Genomic DNA, 21,152 nt, shown 5'->3' with positions numbered 1-21,152 from the left:
TGTGCAGCAGAAGAGGGAGGATCAGATCAGGTGTTTAAACTCTTTCCATGATCACTACAGTCCGTATCTCTGAGGAACCAGCGGTTGGATGAGTGGCATCAGCGTCCACTGTAAGTATTCACCACTTCGAAAAACAGATTATTGTTACAGCAGCTCTTCTAGTATTATATCTCAGTACTTTGCCATTTAACTTACACACACATTTACTTACATACAAGATGTTTTCAGATAATATATTTCAAATCACTGTGAAAACTGATTGTCACAATTAGCCATGAAATAAAATTTACTGGCTTGAACTTGTTGAGACAGTAACTCAAACTCGCGTCGGTTGGTTCTTTGCCTCCACTTTAAACTGTTTTAATGCCCAGCTAGCCGTGGGTTTTCCCATTTATACCATATTCATTTGCCAGCATTGACAACTTAAAGCTGTTATTGATGTTTGCAGCGGTAAATTTGCCTCGAAGGGTAAAATTTACAGTTATTTTCATCAGTTATGGCTTGTTAGATCTAACATTATGTCTATCAAGAGAGAGAGAGAGAGAATTACCTGTATCTGTTTAAAAACAAAGCTGTGAGTTGAATTACTTAAAAAACATTGACGTTTCCACCTCCTTGCTGAGTGTTATGTAATGTATATGTAACAATTCAGTTAATTTAATTTATTAATAAAAGTCGCGGGGAAGCATCAACAAGTTTCTGTGCTCCTGACTGTTTCTGTATGAGCATTAAACGGTTTTATTGCACAACTTCTAAGCAATCAGAATCGAGTATTCACACAGACCATGGTATATTTTAATTATATTTGTTTTATTATTATAATTAAATTTATTTTTAATAGTATACTTATTTGAGATTTGAGACTACAACAGATCCATATCTTGGAATTGGAAAGTGTAGAAATGTACTGTTTAAACAGTGATTGTATGCAGTGTTTTAGGTGTTTGAATTATGAGGTTATTGTGTGAAATCAGGCAGTATAACAAAGTCGTGTCTGAATTCTAAGGAATTCATGTCAGGTGTTCAAGGCCGTAAAAAAGATGAAAAGGTTTGCACAAAAAAATGTGGGCAAAACCTCACATACAGGGAATGCAGAATTATTAGGCACGTTGATTTTCTGATCATATTTCTTTTCCAGGCACATTTGACCAATTCCAAACCATAGTAATCCTAATAACTACTATTGATTTAGTATTTAATAATGTATAAGTGATATATAATTGTTCATGAAGGCTGGAAATGAAAATCACCTTATATTCAGGTGTGCAGAATTATTAGGCATGTTTTCTTTTACAGATAAATTGAGCCAAAAAAGAGATTTAACTCAGACTGAAAAGTCAAAAAGTATTAAATGCCCATGAGAAGGATGCAATACTAATGCAATACTAGACATTGCAGTTAAGGCATGACCATTGGACAGTGAAATGCTCATTGGGTCGGCAGGATCTGACAAAAACAGGTGGTGAAGAAAAGACACCTGTTAACTGCAAAAGAATTAAGAATTAAGGTGAAGAATTAAGGGTGAAACCATCAGGAACCCTTTAGTCTCCAGCGCCACCATTTTCCAAAGCTGCAACCTACCTGGAGTCTCCAGAAGTGCAAGGTGTCAGGATCTCAGAGACTTCAGTTAGGTAAAGAATCCTAAAAAATGACCCCCACTAGATAAGAATCACAAGCTGAAGTGTTGTAAAATACATGAAGAAGGTTTTTTTATAGGCTTTATGGACAGATAGGTTGAGAGTGACTCTTGAAGGACCAGCACCACATCCTCTAGTACCACTGTTTGAAGAATTCATCTTCCTGAATCTGGCAGTACGTTTTGGGAGTTCATTTTTAGTCCATCTCTGCAAAACGGACTTCAGGATGGACTAAAATGAACTCCCAAAACGTACTGCCAGATTCAGGAAGATGAATTCTTCAAACAGTGGTACTAGAGGATGTGGTGCTGGTCCTTCAAGAGTCACTCTCAACCTATCTGTCCATAAAGCCTATAAAAAAACCTTCTTCATGTATTTTACAACACTTCAGCTTGTGATTCTTATCTAGTGGGGGTCATTTTTTAGGATTCTTTACCTAACTGAAGTCTCTGAGATCCTGACACCTTGCACTTCTGGAGACTCCAGGTAGGTTGCAGCTTTGGAAAATGGTGGCGCTGGAGACTAAAGGGTTACTGATGGTTTCACCCTTAATTCTTCACCTTAATTCTTAATTCTTTTGCAGTTAACAGGTGTCTTTTCTTCACCACCTGTTTTTGTCAGATCCTGCCGACCCAATGAGCATTTCACTGTCCAATGGTCATGCCTTAACTGCAATGTCTAGTATTGCATTAGTATTGCATCCTTCTCATGGGCATTTAATACTTTTTGACTTTTCAGTCTGAGTTAAATCTCTTTTTTGGCTCCATTTATCTGTAAAAGAAAACATGCCTAATAATTCTGCACTCCTGAATATAAGGGGATTTTCATTTCCAGCCTTCATGAACAATTATATATCACTTATACATTATTAAATACTAAATCAATAGTAGTTATTAGGATTACTATGGTTTGGAATTGGTCAAATGTGCCTGGAAAAAAAATATGATCAGAAAATCAACATGCCTAATAATTCTGCACTCCCTGTAAATGTAATTCCATCAAGGTGCCAAGAAGGGCAGAGTGCAAAACGTTTTCAGGCTCTTCGTCACACCACAAAAATATTTTACAGAAAACCCTTCAGGGACAATTCATCATTCAAATCTTGACGGTTCAAGGTTGCAAGTCAAAAATCCATTTACAACCCCTCTGTAAAAGTCTACGTTCAATATTACCTTCTCTTCAATGATGTGTTCAGTAATTACACTCACCTAAAGGATTAATAGGAACACCTGTTCAATTTCTCATTAATGCAATTATCTAATCAACCAATCACATGGCAGTTGCTTCAATGCATTTAAGGGTGTGGTCCTGGTCAAGACAATCTCCTGAACTCCAAACTGAATGTCAGAATGGGAAAGAAAGGTGATTTAAGCAATTTTGAGCGTGGAATGGTTGTTGGTGCCAGACGGGCCGGTCTGAGTATTTCACAATCTGCTCAGTTACTGGGATTTTCACGCACAACCAATTCTAGGGTTTACAAAGAATGGTGTGAAAAGGGAAAAACATCCAGTATGCGGCAGTCCTGTGGGCGAAAATGCCTTGTTGATGCTAGAGGTCAGAGGAGAATGGGCCGACTGATTCAAGCTGATAGAAGAGCAACTTTGACTGAAATAACCACTCGTTACAACCGAGGTATGCAGCAAAGCATTTGTGAAGCCACAACACGCACAACCTAGAGGCAGATGGGCTACAACAGCAGAAGACCCCACCGGGTACCACTCATCTCCACTACAAATAGGAAAAAGAGGCTACAATTTGCACAAGCTCACCAAAATTGGACAGTTGAAGACTGGAAAAATGTTGCCTGGTCTGATGAGTCTCGATTTCTGTTGAGACATTCAGATGGTAGAGTCAGAATTTGGCGTAAACAGAATGAGAACATGGATCCATCATGCCTTGTTACCACTGTGCAGGCTGGTGGTGGTGGTGTAATGGTGTGGGGGATGTTTTCTTGGCACACTTTAGGCCCCTTAGTGCCAATTGGGCATGGTTTAAATGCCACAGCCTACCTGAGCATTGTTTCTGACCATGTCCATCCCTTTATGACCACCATGTCCCCATCCTCTGATGGCTACTTCCAGCAGGATAATGCACCATATCACAAAGCTCAAATCATTTCAAATTGATTTCTTGAACATGACAATGAGTTCACTGTACTAAAATGGCCCCCACAGTCACCAGATCTCAACCCAATAGAGCATCTTTGGGATGTGGTGGAACGGGAGCTTCGTGCCCTGGATGTGCATCCCACAAATCTTTGAACGTTGTAACTTTGCAGATGTTGTTTATGCTCAAATAGCAACATTACACACTAGCTAAAGTTAGAAAAGTGAAATTGTGTTTTACCACCCCTTTAAACAATATGGTTATGGTTAAATACGTTCCCATTGCTTCAAATTGCGCAGATTGAAATTGCGACTTATATATCGCGAAAAAACTTTGTCTGCTCACATGAGGTTGTTTTTCAGGAAATTCGAAAAAGGAATATTTCGCAAAACTTTAATGAAAACAGTTTTCACTGTTTCCTGGCATATGTAAAAGTCACATGATCATTCTGAATCCACAGTTCCTCTGTGAAATCGCGTACTATAACCTCCCAGAAACACCTCATACGTGGCCGCTCCCAAGTTTAAGAGGCTTTCATTTTCCTACTTTGCATGATGTGTCTTTTTAACAATGTTTTATGTTTTCCTTCTGCAAGAACAACCATGGCGAGCAACCTTTACAACGGCTCGAGTAACAGCTCGAGTGACAACTGCACCGATGTGGACGAAAAGGTGAAGCGCTACTACCTGCCTGCCATGTACGGTGCGATCTTCATCGTGGGCATTGTGGGTAACATCACCGCTCTGCTGGTCTACGTGCTCAAAGTTCGTCCCTGGAAGAGCAGCACCATCATCATGGTCAACCTTGTCATCACTGACCTTCTCTTCATGGTCAGCTTGCCCTTCTTGACCTACTACTACGTCCTCCACGACTCGTGGACGCTGGGGGACGTCATGTGCCGCTTTGTGCGCTTCATCTTCCACTTCAACCTGTATGGCAGCATCCTCTTCCTCACCTGTCTGGCCATCTTCCGGTACGTGGCGATCGTGCATCCGTCGCACATGAACAGCATCAAGCAGAAGCGATGGGGCGTGTTGGCTTGCATCTTGGTTTGGACTGTGACGGTGGCCGAGATAAGTCCAATTTTTAAAATTTTTAAACTGGAAACAGCAAACAACAAGACATCCTGCTTGGACTTTGCGAGCAGCAAGACAGATATCACCTGGCCGTATAGTTGGGTATTGACCGTACTGGGATATTTGCTTCCTCTGGTTGTGGTCTGTCTTTGCTATTGGCGCATCATTAAAGAACTAAAGAAGGGACCTCATATGGGAAGCACGAGACGGGTTAAAGCGAGGCGACTCATAGCATTGGTATTGACGTGCTTTGTGGTTTGTTTTCTTCCCTTTCACGTGCTACGAGCTCTGAGAATCTACACGATACAAACTCCAGAAACCAACTGCATGCTGGACCACTGGGTTCACGCCGCCTACATTATCTCGAGGCCGATCGCTGTACTCAACATCATTTTCAACTTGCCTCTCTACACGTTGGCGGGGGATCGTTTTCAGCAGGCCTTCATGGATCTGTTCAAATGTGGTCAGATCATGTCGAAGACTAAGGGGATCATTAAAGTGGCTGTGATCAACAAACCCATGAGCAACATCACATAGAAGCAAAGCAGCTGCGATTCAAGCCTTGGCCTTCATGGATCTGTTCAAATGTGGTCAGATCATGTCGAAGACTAAGGGGATCATTAAAGTGGCTGTGATCAACAAACCCATGAGCAACATCACATAGAAGCAAAGCAGCTGCGATTCAAGCCTTATGAGCCAGATTCAATGCCACTGTGAAATAGCCAATATATGAAGCGAAACGTTCTGCCATCATTTACTCACTCTCATGGATACCTTTCTTACTTTTGTGGAATATAAAAGTTGATATTTTATAAATGTAACCTCTTATTTATAATATATTTTAGCCTGGAACCTCTTATCATAATATAATCACCTGAATGAATGTCCAGCATCAATTGGTTTCATTCATTGTGTGCAGGGCTTGACATTAACATATGCTAACTAATAATCTATTAAACAGTCAAATACACACAAAACAACATCAAAATTCCGGTCTTAGCAGGTATTCGCGAAAACAGTCAGTTATCTATGGCAGCATCCTCTTCCTCACCTGTCTGGCCATCTTCGGGTACGTGGCGATCGTGCATCCGTTGCACATCAACATCAAGCAGAAGCGATGGGCGTGTTGGCTTGCGTCTTGGTTTGGATCGTGGCGATGGACGAGATAAGTCCGATTTTTTACATGTTTGACCTGGATGAAATTAACAACAAGACATACTGCTTGGACTTTGTGAGCAGCATAATATATACGTGTAACAGTATAATGGATCCGTGCAGTTATGCCGCCTTCACATGCTATCGGAAATTTAATAATTCCCACTTCTGAAGTCGTGATTACGAGATCATCGCATTCAAATTTTGAATTTGTTCATGTACAATTTTTACCTAGGAAACTCATATTTACGATAATTCCGAGAAATTGTGAAGGCAGCATTAGACTTCCATCATCCGACAGGGTTGTAAAAATTCCTTCATAATCCATTAGGCCCATTTTAACTTTCATATTTTAATGATTTAATAGGCTCTGCTTTTGCTCATGTTTTCATTTTAATTCATGAACTTACAGGACAAGCATCTAGCTTGACATTTGGCTAAATTATTTATCTATGAAGAAGAGAAAGTTAAACAGGGACTGTGGGTCACTTCAGGGTTCATCACGAATGTTTGTCTAATAAATCACAATAAGCTTTGTTACTTTTGATATGAAGCTTTCTGATTATGTAAATGTTATCACAATATTCAAACCGGTTTGGCGCTCTTTAACGTGGCGCGAGAGATCACTAGCAAATTAGGCGAACGCGATCTTTACTATGTTACAGAACAAAACATGATACACTCTAACTTACCGAAATCCATATCGTGTCTCACGTAATCGATGAATCAAATAAACGTCAATAAAACATATTGTAAACAATGTCACGTAACTCCATTCGTTGACCATTAACTTTACCAAGAGCGCACTCGCCACCATGTGGACAGAGGTGGGAATTAGTACAAGTTATTGATCAGTGATCACCCTCAGTGTAATCTGTCAGATTTTTCCGTCACTGCTAAAAAAAAATCTGTCAATGACGGAAAATTGCGGTGAACGCGACCATTGGACAAACCCAACCAAACCCAATGTTTTGATTTGGAAATTGACATTTTTAATCAACAGTTGGATTTGTCCATATTTGACCTAAACGTGGGTTGAAACAACCAAATATTTTTTGTGTGTGAGAGTGTGGCTCTAACTTTGGAAAACCACTAGTCACAGTTAATGTCAAGCCCTAATTGTATAGTAGAAAATGTAGCTCATCATGCTGGACTGGTCCAAGATGCTTTCCTGTTATGCTCACTGCCATTTATTCATAATATGCAAAAGATTGAATCTATGACTAATATTTTCACTGTGACAAAAACTCTTTTGGTGTGAAAGAAATATTTAGCTATGATAGTCTCCTGTCGCACTCAATCCTGATCCCCAACCGTACAGATTATTGGTCTTCTGACCTGGAGGTTGAGAGGAGTGTCGGAGTTTGGTCATTTATTTGATGATGGTCAAATGAGGTTATTCCAGTTATTAAAGCAGGAATTTAACCTGCCCAGTAATGATTTTTATTTTTTATTTCTTCAATTACTGCACTTTTTAGAGTCACACTCAGAAGAAGGTAATATACGATTTGATCTTACTGAAGTGGAAAAACAGCTTCTCTCTTCATTTAGAAGAAGATCTCTGAGATGTATGCTTTGCTGTCTAATGTTGGGCCTTCAACTTTTGACTCTTTGAGGGTGATATGGGAAAAGGGACTACATGTGTTTTCCCCAAAGGTGTTTCAATTTCAGCCCACAAACAAAATATGTACATATATCTAACTCCAGCTCGCCTTCATAAAATATTCCCCAATTCTTCTCAATTATGTTTCAAATGTAGGACAGACATTGGCACAGTGATGCATGTGTTTGCATGTGCATTGTGATAGAATCAACGGTTACTGGAAAGAGATCCACAAGATTATTGGAAAGACCTTTGCATTTTCTCCAAATGTTTACCTTCTGAACTGTAAAGCTGTTCTGTGCCTTGACTGTGACAAAGAAAGTGTACTGAACTTGTGTATATATTTAGCAACAAAATGTATATTATTACCAAGGTCAACTCCTCAGATACCCTCAGTTAATATGTGGATGAGTCAAGCGGCCATTCTTTTACCTCTGGAAAAACTAACTTACAATCTGCATCAAAGGTCAGATGTTTTCTGGCGCACTTGTTCTTCTCTGTGGAACTTTCTGGAAGATGTTCAGTGACTTTTAATTCTTGGTCTATAAAATGTCCTTGTTATTTATTTACTCTGATATGCCCTGTATTATTATTATTATTATCATTGTCAGCAGCCATATCACCCTGCAGCCCAAGACTGGTTTCCCACTGAAGCTAAGCAGGGCTGAGCCTGGTTAGTACCTGGATGGGAGACCAACTGGGAAAACTAGACTGCTGCTGGTAGAGGTGTTAGTGAGGCCAGCAGGGGGCGCTCACCCTGTGGTCTGTGTGGGTCCTAACACCCCAATATAGTGAATGGGACACTATACTGTAACAAGCACCGTCCTTCGGATGAGATGTTAAACCGAGGTCCTGACTCTCTCTGGTCATTAAAAATCCCAGGATGTCCTTCGATAAAGAGTAGGGGTGTAACCCCGGCATCCTGGCCAAATTTGCCCATTGGACCCTCTCCATCATGGCCTCCTAATCATCCCCATATATACAGATTGGCTTCATCACTCTGTCTCCTCTCCACCAATCAGCTGGTGTGTGGTGGGCGTTCTGGTGCAATATGGCTGCCGTCGCATCATCCAGGTGGATGCTGCACATTGGTGATGGTTGAGGAGATTCCCCCTTCTATATGTAAAGCGCTTTGAGTGCCTAGAAAAGCGCTATATAAATGTAACAAATTATTATTATTAATTATTATTATTTCTTCTTATTATTTTCTTTTTGCATTGTATATGCCCATGTATGAACATGTATACCTAAAGATTGTAAGTTGATATGGCTTGTATGGCTGTATGTGCAGATGTATGTGCTGTTATGAGATACCTGTACCACTGTTGTGTTATTGTGAAATAAAATAAAAATAATTAAAAAAAAGAAAATGTAGCCCAAACACTAGATAGCCTGGTGCTATAACAATGCCAAGGTCATGGGTTTGATTCCTAGCGAGTGCTTGAAATGACTAAACACACATACATGGATGTAATGCAAGTAACTTTGACTAAAAGTGTCTGACAAAAGCATGAACACAAATGTGCATGTAACCAACCCAAGGCTATTTCATGACAAACAACTCTTGTTGCTCTCAGCATGTCAATAGCCCAGGGCACCACAATGGTCAAAAATGCTGAATCAGGTATGCAAATCTGTAAAGATGGTAGTGCATTAATCCTGCACATTGATGTTTTTCAGCTCTATGTCTTTTTTTAATCATTGTGTGTTTGCTTTCCTTCATAAACCTTGAATGTAATTTGTTTGTCAAACAAGATTAACAGCAGTAGAAGAGCTAAAAATGACATTTGCATGGTTTACTTTTTTTGTATGTACAGCAGAGCTGCCAACTTTTCAAACAATCTTGGAGTGACATTTGGTGGGGCCAACCAAAATTGTTGCCGTACAAAGCAATTTTTTTGGCTCATTCAGCATCATTACCCAAAAAAAATAAAAAAAATAAATAAAAAAAATAATTATATATATATATATATATATATATATATATATATATATATATAATATTTTAATATATATATATAATATTTTAATATATATATATATATATAATATTTTAATATATATATGGTCCTTAAACCAGGTACTGGTTGCTTTGGCACTGTGTGCAGGTGCCAAGTCCTGTTGGAAAATGAAATCTGCATCTCCATAAAGTTGGTCAGCAGCAGGAAGCATGAAGTGCTCTAAAACTTCCTGGTATACGGCTGCGTTGACCTTGGACCTCAGAAAACACAGAGAACCAACACCTGCAGATGACATGGCACCCCAAACTATCACTGACTGTGGAAACTTTACACTGGACCTCAAGCAACGTGGATTGTGTGCCTCTCCACTCTTCCTTCAGACTCTGGGACCCTGATTTCCAAAGGAAAAACACAATTTTCTTTCATCAGAGAACATAACTTTGGACCACTCAGCGGCAGTCCAGTCCTTTTAGCTCAGGCGAGACGGTTCTGATGCTGTCTGTTGTTCAAGAGTGGCTTGACACAAGGAATGCGACAGCTGAAACCCATGTCTTGCATATGTCTGTGTGTAGTGGTTCTTGAAACACTGACTCCAGCTGCAGTCCACTCTTTGTGAATCTCCCCCACATTTTTGAATGGGTTTTGTTTCACAATCCTCTCCAGGGTGTGGTTATACCTATTGCATGTACACTTTTTTCTACCACATCTTTTCCTTCCCTTCGCCTCTCTATTAATGTGCTTGGACACAGAGCTCTGTGAACAGCCAGCCTCTTTTGCAATGACCTTTTGTGTCTTGCCCTCCTTGTGCAAGGTGTCAATGGTCGTCTTTTGGACAACTGTCAAGTCAGCAATGTTCCCCATGATTGTGTTGCCTACAGAACTAGACTGAGAGACCATTTAAAAGCCTTTGCAGGTGTTTTGACTTAATTAGCTGATTAAAGTGTGGCACCAGGTGTCTTCAATATTTAACCTTTTCACAATATTCTAATTTTCTGAGATACTGAATTTGGGATTTTCCTTAGTTGTCAGTTATAATCATCAAAATTAAAAGAAATAAACATTTGAAATATATCAGTCTGTGTGTAATGAATTAATATAATATAAAAGTTTCACTTTTTGAATGTAATTAGTGAAATAAATCAACTTTTTGATGATATTCTAATTATATGACCAGCACCTGTATATATATATATATATATATATATATATATATATATATATATATATATATATATATATATATATATATATATATATATATATAAATATATACACACACACACACACACACACACATGTTTGTTTTTGTGAAATGTGAGGACATTCCATAGGCGTAATGGTTTTTATACCGTACAAACCGTATTTTCTATCCCCTTACACTGCCCCTGCCCCTAAACCTAACCCTCACAGGAGACTGTGCAGTTCACTTTTTGTGAAAAAAAACTCATTCTGTGTGATTTATAAGCATTTTGAAAAGTGAGGACATGGGGAACGTCCTCATATTTCACCCTCTTTTTGTAATACCTGTGTCATACCCATGTCATTATACACATTTGTGTCCTGATATTTCACGAAAACATGCCCACACACACACAAACACAAACACACACACAATTTTAAAGCACTATGTAGAGGCATGATTTTGTCAAAATAGAACTACTTTAACTTACAGGCTACTTGTAAGTTAAAGTAGTTAAGTTACATTCAAGCTACCCTTTTGAAAAAAATAGCTACACTACAAGTTAATATCAAAAAGTAGCTAGCTTTTTTACAATAGAATTGTTACAAATAACTGAATAATTGTTAATGAAGAATGTTATAATATTTGGGGTTTTAAGCAGCATAATGCAAAGCAAATATATTTCAAATAGTATGGGGTGAATTCTGGGTTATTGGGACACTTTTTTCCAAGTCATTTTAATGGCAAAAACTGTCAGAATTATTTGATTTTGTAAACTATCCGATAATATTCAAACATAAATTTGAAACAAAATAGCTACATTGTTTAATGGCTACAACAAAGTACAGAGAAATTTCATGTCAGAACGGGATTTGAGCGAACGTTGTTTGACCGGTGAGCAGTTCATGAGTGGAGCGGATTATTGAGCTGAGCGTCAAAGCGGTCCGTTTCGCTCATTACAGGCTTGTTCTCGTCAGAACCCAAAACGGAATGTAGCTTTTGGTCGCATTACACCGTATTTATTGGCACATTTATCTTGAACACCCTCACCGAAAGCATAACTATTCGATCACGAGTGGCTCAACAGGTAGATCTATAGATAAATTCATTTTTCAGGCATTTGACCGACCGGGTTGACACTTCATCGTGAGAAATCGGGGGTGTGGCGTGTGAGACCAATCAAATGCGTGTGTCTCCCGGCCAATGCGTGAGAGTTGGCTGCTCTGATAGAGAGGAGATCATTCAAATCAGAGGTAGATGCAACTGTGTTTGAATAATATCTGCATAGCACAATTGACTCTGCAGAGTGAAACTCAAACTTCTCAACAAACAAACGGTTGCTATTTTTACTTTCAATTGCTCAGTTGACTTGTGTAACCTGTCAGAATGGGCTCATTCACAGTCTGAATGACGTAACTAGTTAAACAAATTCACCAGAAAAGTCACTCTTGAATAACAGCGTTCCACAGCACTAGCTTCCAGATGATGTTTAGATGCATTGTCTTCCACTAAAGGAAGGGGAAGCCTCCGTCAAACACTATTGAGATGCAAATCAGGGCCTGTTTAAGAGATTTTTGTCAAAATTCACACGTAATACGGAAAGTTTCTAAATCAAACGTTTAGCACGTCATTGTGTTTTGAAACTTTTTTTTGTGTAATTTGCATGAACTTCAGACACCAGTTTAGTTAGTAGACCAGTTAGTAAATAAACAATTGTTTAGTCTCCAAGGTGATTAAAAAATAAGCTTCCTGGTTAACTGTTTGAGCAGTCCACATCAGTGAAATGAAATCACGTGGTGTTTCTCTAGATATGCTGTGCAGATTGCAGTTAAGAGTTTGATGGTTTGTGTCGACTGGATTGTGACTTTAGTTTATATGGAGACAACATGAGGAACATTCCTCTGTCCACAATCTGTGTCCCAGTGTAGATAAGTTTAGTAACCACCCTGCTAGAAATATTACGTTCCCAGAATGGCCCCGCTGGTGTCAAGGACGTCACCTAGTAACGTTCTCAGAACGTTCTGAGGCGGTCATGATGTGGAGTTCTTTAAAGGGTTGGGGGACATTATTTAGAGGACCTTCAGGGAACATTCAGGACGTTCTGGGAATGTTAAGGTAACCATATTTTATTTGGAAATGTGATGTTCCTAGAACGTTCTCAGAACGTCCCCGCTGCGTCGCCTTGTCTGCTTTGTAAAACTGCATAATGAGCTTGTACGATAATTGCTCCTCGCACACCTGACCTGCCTGTATTTTTATTATGCAAAACTCAGATGTCACATGACAAAATAATTCTTGGCATCTTGGATGAGCGATAACATAATTACCTATTTGAAGATGTTTTAATATAGCTGTAGCTCCCCTCAATCTCCTTCTGTTGCCGGAGTCTCTAGATCTCATTGCAAAAGGCTGATTGTTGAACCATTTTGATAATGGTAAGCTCTGCATCCTTTCTTTCTTCAATGCTGGTGGCTTCATTGACCCTTGAACTTAGACCCTTGACTTCCTTAGTATGTCGCTGAAGTCTTGCAATAGCCTTTACCACTCTCGTCCAACCCGAAAACTTGTGAAGTCGATCAATCAAAGATCTTTCTTCCTTATTTTGGGTTTTATGAACTTGAGCTTTTCGTAGCTCCGGGTCATTGTCTTTGATCTCTTCTACCTTAACATCTCTGGGCAGTTCATCTTGCCACAGAAACTTTGGCCCTGTAAACCAGTTGGAAGACATGAGCTCTTCTGTTGTAAGGCCTCTGGACGCATAATCGGCAGGGTTCTCTTCAGAGGTCACATATCTCCATTGTTTGCACTTTGTTTGATGCGTTGAAAACGATTTGCTACAAAAACATGAAATATTTTGGCGTCATTATTGATGTACCGCAGGACAACCTTTGAGTCGCTCCAGAATAACTCCTCTAGGTTATCTATCGCTAGCTCCTTTCTGAGCAAATCACTTGTTTGTACAGCAACTACTGCCGCTGATAACTCTAGCCTTGGTATGGTTGTAACCTTAATAGGAGCAACTCTGGCTTTGCCCATAACCAAGGAGCAATGAACATCTCCTGATATGTCAATGGCTCTGTGATATGTGCATTCTCCATATCCCAAAGTACTAGCGTCAGAGAAATGATGAAGCACATAACGCTGAACTTCCTTAAAGGTTGACGGGAGATAACATTGCTGAATCTTCACATCAGCCAAGTTTCGCAGATCTGAAAGCCAAGCTTCCCACTTTGTCAGCAAGTGATCTTTGAGTGGTTCATCCCAGCCAACCTTATCTTGACACATCTGCTGTAGAATTTGCTTACCAACAAGGATGAAGGGTGCTGCAAAGCTGAGTGGGTCATATATAGAAGCCACAGGGGACAGGACTCCTCTTCTAGTGAGTGGTTGCTCCTTAACGAATACTCGGAACTGAAAGCTGTCATATCTGATGCACCATTTCACACCAAGTGCCCTTTCCATGTGAAGCTCACCCAAAGCTAAGTCATGATCCACAACACTCTGAGCACATTCTTCCTGCGGAATTGATGCTTTCACTTCTTGACTGTTTGACACAAATTTATGCAAACAAAGCTTTCCTGTGCTACAAAGATCTCTTGCTTCCTTTATTAGCTTGATAGCTTCATCTACAGTTGAAACACTTGTCAACCTATCATCGACATAGAAATTCCTTTCTATGAATCGAATGGTGATTTCCCTGAAGCAACCCTGACCTTGAGCAGCAATATGCTTGAGACCGTAGTTGGCACACCCGGGTGATGAGGCTGCATCGAAAAGGTGTACTTTCATCCTATAGACCTGGGATTCTAGATCTCCTTTCTCCCACCAGAGGAACCGTAAGTAGTCTTGATCTTCTTCCTTCACATGAAATTGGTGAAACATGCGCTCTATGTCACACATGACTGCCACCGGACCCTTGCGGAAACGACATAGAACACCTTGTTAACTCTGGACCAATTAGCAAAAGATCATTGAGTGATGTACCTTGGAACTTTGCAGAGCAATCGAAGACTACACAGATCTTCTCAGGTTTTTGAGGATGATAAACCCCATGCTGGGGAATGGACCAAGCAGGGTTCTTGTCAGTTTGAGAGGGTCTCCATAGAATGTCACCGGTTCGGGTATAGGAAGACGACTTGAGCTGATAGATTCTGCTAACACCCTAACTAGGTCTGTAGTGCTGTCTTCTTTATATGTTTTTGTCTCACCTTCCTATGGAGGTCTGCTTTGTAACACGGAGCCGCTCACCTCTGTTACATGCTTCTCTTTTACAGATGTGCACTCACAAAGTAACTGTCTTGTTTCTTCCTTTGAGTCTTCATTCTGTTCGTAGACTTGCATTCTTGCCTTTGCAGCATTTAACCTTTTGAGTGTCTCAAAGCGTTCAAGCTCTCTTTGCTTGTCTTCTAATGCCTTCCGTCTAGCAGCATTTTCAGACTCAATCTTAACATGTAGCCTAGCTTCTTCTTCTTCTCTTTCTAGTCGTCGCTTCAATGCTTCAGCCTCTTGTTCAGCTATTCTCTTTTTATCTTCAGCCTCTAATCTTTGGAGTTCTTCCAGTTCATGCTCTTGTTGCTGTTACATTTCTAAAGTTGCTTCAGTTGCAGCAATTTCTTCCTCTTGTTTCTTAGCAGAGGACAAACTTGAACCTCTGGAGCTCACACTTGAATTGTCCGTAGACTGAAAAGAAGACCTGGAATGTCCATAACTTGATTTGGAGGCTATGGATGAGTACACTGAACATGTATCAATACAGCATGCTTCTGGTCTAAGAGGATTTTGACCTTCAACTCCTTCACCTAGACGACTCCATGCAGACTCAACTATTATTTTTGTGACTGCTCCACTAGTGTCTACTCTGCGGCGAGTATCACTGTCTGGACTCACATTTTGTCGCAACATTTACATCATTTGAAGCACCACTGATTGCATATGAGGCTGTGCAGCGTGTCATTGGAGAGGCGCCCAATTAGTCTTTGTCTACCATCTCAAGCTAGAGTCGTCCATTTCTCGTAAGAGCATTGAAAGTGATTCTAAATTTTGGTCAGCTTTCAATCATGTAATTCTTTACCTTTCTCTGTAAACTTGTGTGCTCTTTGACTCCTTCGTGGCTCTTGTTCTGCTGTGTCATCAACAGCTACTGATGCTTGTGTGTCTACACATTCTTGGGATTCTAGCTTCTGCTGTGATTCCACAGTCTCTGTTATATTTTCTTTGCCACTCAAATGCAAAGATGTGTGGGTTACTTAGCAGACTGACCACCTTCTGCCATTTTCTGTATCTCTTACATTTACATTTACATTTATGCATTTGGCAGACGCTTTTATCCAAAGCGACTTACATTGCATTCAAGGTACACATTTTACATTTGGTCAATTCTTGCTTTCCCTGGGAATCGAACCCATGACCTTGGCGTTGCTAGCGCCATGCTCTACTGTTTGAGCTACAGGAAAGTATATCTCTTAGTTACACTAACTACTCTAACAAGTTGTATATGTAACATGAATTGTACTGAGTATTTTCAATAGATGTTTCTCTCTTAGATTATTAACTCTGGTTAAAGTAGTATTTAACGGTTCAATCAACCTGTGTATTAAATTCAGCAACACTTTAGATCAGGTTATTGAAGGCTTTGCACTTTGATATTCTTCACAAATATTCTCTTACTTACATCTTGATGCCTGCACCAAATGACTATAACTTAAAAGGTAAGTACATAACACCAGCATTTCTTTAAACACTGTACTGAACACTTAAAAGAGTCTCTTTTTCCCTTTCAGCAAATGGCAAGAATAAGTCCGCTTCAAGCACCATAACTTGAACTTGGTTGTGCTTATCTTCTTGTCAGCCTTAACTTGACAATGCCTTTAGACTCTGTACATGTCTGGCTTCTTGGTTATTAGTGTATGCAGTGCTTGTAGAATCCAGAATGATGAAACTTTGAGTTAGCTTGATGCTCTGTGGAACGTTTCCAACCAGCGGTCTTTCTCCTACCCGTGAAGAGCAGATGAATTCTCACTGTGGCTCCTCCTAGTAACCTCACAAGCACAAGGATTTCTCTGATGATTGGCGATTTATTGACTGGTTCACCACGAAAATATCCATCCAACTCAAGATGCCGTGGGAACTAAATACACAAAAATAAAGTTAAAATAAAGAATATAAAAAGACACAAAAATAAATAAATGTTGTCTTTGTAAACTTTTCAAACAGAGTTAAGTTCACTTTGTACAGACATCACTCCTTTCCACACAGCAACACAATCCACATTAATCACATACAATACGAATGAAAAACTTACTTCAATGGCTGCTTATTACAAAAGGAGAACTAAATCTTGCATCTGATGTCCCTTTAACTTTAGATAAGTTGAATATAATGTTAGAAAATGTGGAATACTCTTCAACTTGCCAAGCAGTGCAGACCTCTCTCTTCCTGAATTACTCTGGGCTTTTTCATAATAAAAGTCTGCACCCAAACAGCTCTTTAGCGGTTTCAAATTAAAATTCTTTAACAAACTAATTAAATACGCATTAAATATAAACTGATTGCTCTGTCAGTTACAATAGCAATGACAGCAATGGAATGGGGCTTGTCAGTATCACAATCTTTCAAACAGCCAAATATCACATGAATATGATCACACCTGTGAGGCTCTAAATCCCGCTCATACACTAATGCATGTTGCCCGAGTGTTTTGAAGAGACATAAATTAATGCAAATGTCTGCAATATCTTTCCCAGGAACTGTGCAGCAGAAGAGGGAGGATCAGCTCAGGTGTTTAAACTCTTTCCATGATCACCACAGTCAATTTCTCTGAGGAACCAGCGGTTGGATGAGTGGCATCAGCGTCCACTGTAAGTATTCACCACTTCGAAAAACAGATTTTTGTTACAGTGGCTCTTCTAGTATTATATCTCAGTACTCTTTCATTGAACTTACACACACATTTACTTACATACAAGATGTTTTCAGAGAATATATTTCAAATTATCACTGTGAAAACTGATTGTCACAATTAGCCACAAACTTAAAATTTACTGGCTTGAACTTGTTGAGACAGTAACTCAAACTCTGCTTTGCGTCGGTTGGTTCTTTGCCTCCACTTTAAACTGTTTTAATGCCCAGCTAGCCGTGGGTTTTCCCATTTATACCATAGTAATTTGCCATTATTGACAACTTAAAGCTGTTATTGATGTTTGCAGTGCTAAATTTGACTGGAAGGGTAAAATTTTACAGTTATTTTCATCAGTTACTCGTTAGATCTAGCATTATGTCCGCTTTAAGTCAGACTCAGACCTTTATTTGGTTAAAAAAAATGTTTTTGAATAAATTTGCCTATCGAGAGAGAGAGAGAGAGAGAGAGAGAGAGAGAGACAGAGAGAATTACCTGTGTCTGTTTAAAAACAAAGCTGTGAGTTGAATTACTTAAAAACCATTGACGTTTTCACCTCCTTGCTGAGTGTTATGATGTAACGATTCAGTTAATTTAATTTATTAATAAAAGTCATGGGGCAGCGTCGACAACAAGTTTCTGTGCACCTGAGTGTTTTTGTATGAGCATTAATTATGACCATGGTATATTTGAATTATATTTGTTTTATTATTATCATTAATTTTTTTATTTTTATATTATAGTTATCTGAGATTTGAGACTACAACAGATCCATATCTTGGAATTGGAAAGTGAAGAAATGTACTGTTTAAAGGTCCCATGGCATGGCATTTTTCTATTATTTTATAATGTTTCCTGATGTGTACTTATGTTGTTAGTATGATTTTTACATCAAAAAATTTCATAATTTAGAAATAAAAGGCATTTTATCTATTCTGATATTAGCCCTCTGGCTTGAATGCTCTGTTTCAAGGGGCGTGTCTGCTGTGAGACTTCAGTGAAAACGCCCACTGTTGTGATTGGCTGACATCTTTGCATTTGAAATGAGTGTTAGATTATGTTGTGGAGGGGGCATGGTTTAGCGAGGCACTGCACGCACTGGGGAGAGAGAGACTGACTAGGCACTCGTGAACCAGAGACGGAGAGCTCAAGGAAGTTTCATTGTACTGAGTTGTTGAGAGCCCTGTGCTGTTAGCGCAAATTTATTTTGTTTATATCTGAGAGTTCTGAATAAACAGTCCCAGTCACATCGACTCTGTCTTCTTCCACCTTATTCTACGAACTTTGTAACACATGTAATGTACCATTACAGCTGTCGAGATGAACGAATCGCCAACGTGTGGATCATAGCATTATTTTTAGATCTTTTCTCTTAACATGAATGGCTCCACAGGCAGTCTGTTGATCAGAGAATGCAGTGATCTCGTCATTGCAACGCGTTTTCTCTCACTAAATGCTTTCACCACAACTAACAGCAAACACGAAATCGACATGAATACAGTAAGAGCTTTGTGCTGCATAACAGCGTCATTCATTATAACGGCAGTTTGGGCAAGTGTGCAGATACACTCGCGACGTGTGATTGACAGCTCCGAACATTATACAGAGTGTTCTTTGATTGTTCTCTGTAGTCTAACACACTTTAAATAACAGTTTTGTTTCATGCAACTAACAGAAATGATCGTTTTATTCCCTGGCTTGATTCACTGATGCATTACGCTTAGGGCATCAAGACGGCGATCATTAAACAATCTAGAAAGAAAGTCTGAGTGAACTTGAATGACTAGCTACACATCAGAAATCACTGATCACAGATCAGGCATTAATGAACACTGTAACTCACTGTTTGTCGTGGTGCTATCGAATCCATATAGAAAAAAGTATCTTTGTAAAGCCTGTGCTGACATAAACTGAATCCATTTTCTCTGAATGCTCTGGGCAGGAAAAGCAGAGGAAGGGGAGGTAATCTTTCCTGGTATGACGTCATAACAGGAAAATTCCAGATCAGCTCGTCTGAGCTGACATTTTCTCGAAGGCAGAGAAAGACAGCCAGAACTCGGTTTACACCCATCAAAATTTCTAGCCCCTTGGGGACCATATACAGGCTAGGGGAACTCATATTAATGTTAAACAACCTCATAAAATGAAATTTTCATGCCATGGGACCTTTAAATTGTATGCAGTGTTTTAGGTGTTTGAATTATGAGGTTATTGTATGAAATCAGGCAGTATAACAAAGACGTGTCTGAATTCTAAGGAATTCATGTCAGATGTTCAATGCCGTAAAAGATGAAAAGGTTTGCATAAAAAAGTAGGCAAAAGCTTACAGGCTGTGGAAGCTCAGGCTCCACTTTTCCACTTGCTGGTCCTCTACAGTCTCAGTGTGGCTAAGCGATGTAGTGTGCTGGCAGTTGCACTGCAACCAAAAAGCCAGTAGTCTCGAGAGACTTGGAAACTTTCTCTCATCCACCTTTCTCCTTACGTTTTCTGCTAGCCATAGACTTTTTTTTTTTTTTTTGCCGACGGCCGGGCGACGGCCCTCAATTGGACGGCCGTTCTGGACTTTTCCAGAACGCACAGATTACCAATCCGTCCCTGAAAGGATCCTAAAATCTGGAACACGCAGATGAGGCCCTGAAGTAGGTGCAGAAGGTCCTTAATCTGGAACACGCAGATGAAGGAACCTCGAAGTGAAGGTTTGCTCTCCTGAGCTTAACCTTGTTGCAAATGTCTCTGTGTGTCTTCTGACTCTGTGGGTCAGACACTCAGGACTTGGTCAATCCGCTTTGGTCTCTCTGGCCTGGAGACTCGGGATGTGCTGTATTCGTCTCGCTGGACTAAAAAGCTGAACGAAGTGGTTGTAAATGTCTCTTTCCTCACAGGCTGGAGGCTCAGAACGTGGTCGTATCTGTTGCTGCCTCACAAGCTGTAGACTCAGATCCTTGGATCTTTTGTTGTCTCTCTGGATTAACCAGAGGGTCAGAACTTGGTTGCTCTGTCAAAGTCTCATCCTCGCAGGGAGACTCAGAACTTGGTGAACTGTTACAGTCTCATCTTGCTGGGGAGACTCAGAACAAGGTGTGTCTGTTGAAAGGGTAACTTTATCCTTTTCCGAATAGGAGGAGATTGCAACTTGGCGCTTCTCCATTCCAGTGTTGCGATTGGCTGCTGGCATCAGAGGAGGAACACAGTGTGGCCAACCCTCCTTTCTCCTGTGGAACTCATTTGCATACTGTACACAGTTAGAAGTCTTTAAAGTGTATTTAAAGTTTACCAATGCATTTTTCACTTTCCAAACCACCATCAGAATACCCGTGACAATATTTAAACGAATAGAAACCAAATATGATGGAAAAAGATTGAACCGTTCATTCATTTGTTCATTAACAGCTGATTCTGTGTAAGATGTTGCATTAAAAATAGCTGTCACTGAGAATAGTCATTTCTCTGAATAATTACGAAATGGATGTGTGTGGTTTACATCAGTCTTAAGGTTTCCAAACATAGTTATGACTGGATTTGGATGCATCATTGTGGTC

General features: G+C 39.7%; 1 protein-coding gene across 1 annotated transcript; it reads left to right on the top strand.

The window, feature by feature from the left end:
* Window positions 1-4,345: 4,345 nt before the first annotated feature.
* Window positions 4,346-5,356, top strand: LOC307123412 (2-oxoglutarate receptor 1-like; the record flags this gene model as incomplete). The annotated part of the gene is made up of 1 exon (XM_079811941.1): window positions 4,346-5,356. The coding sequence occupies one exon, from the start codon at window positions 4,346-4,348 to the stop codon at window positions 5,354-5,356; it is 1,011 nt and encodes a 336-aa protein (XP_079668067.1).
* Window positions 5,357-21,152: the final 15,796 nt, after the last annotated feature.

This window comes from Gobio gobio (genome assembly GCF_949357685.1).
Source record: "Gobio gobio genome assembly, chromosome: 3".
NCBI classification, from domain to species: Eukaryota; Metazoa; Chordata; class Actinopteri; order Cypriniformes; family Gobionidae; genus Gobio; species Gobio gobio.
The sequence above is the reverse complement of the archived record's forward strand: the minus strand, read 5'-3'. Positions and strand labels throughout refer to the sequence as shown.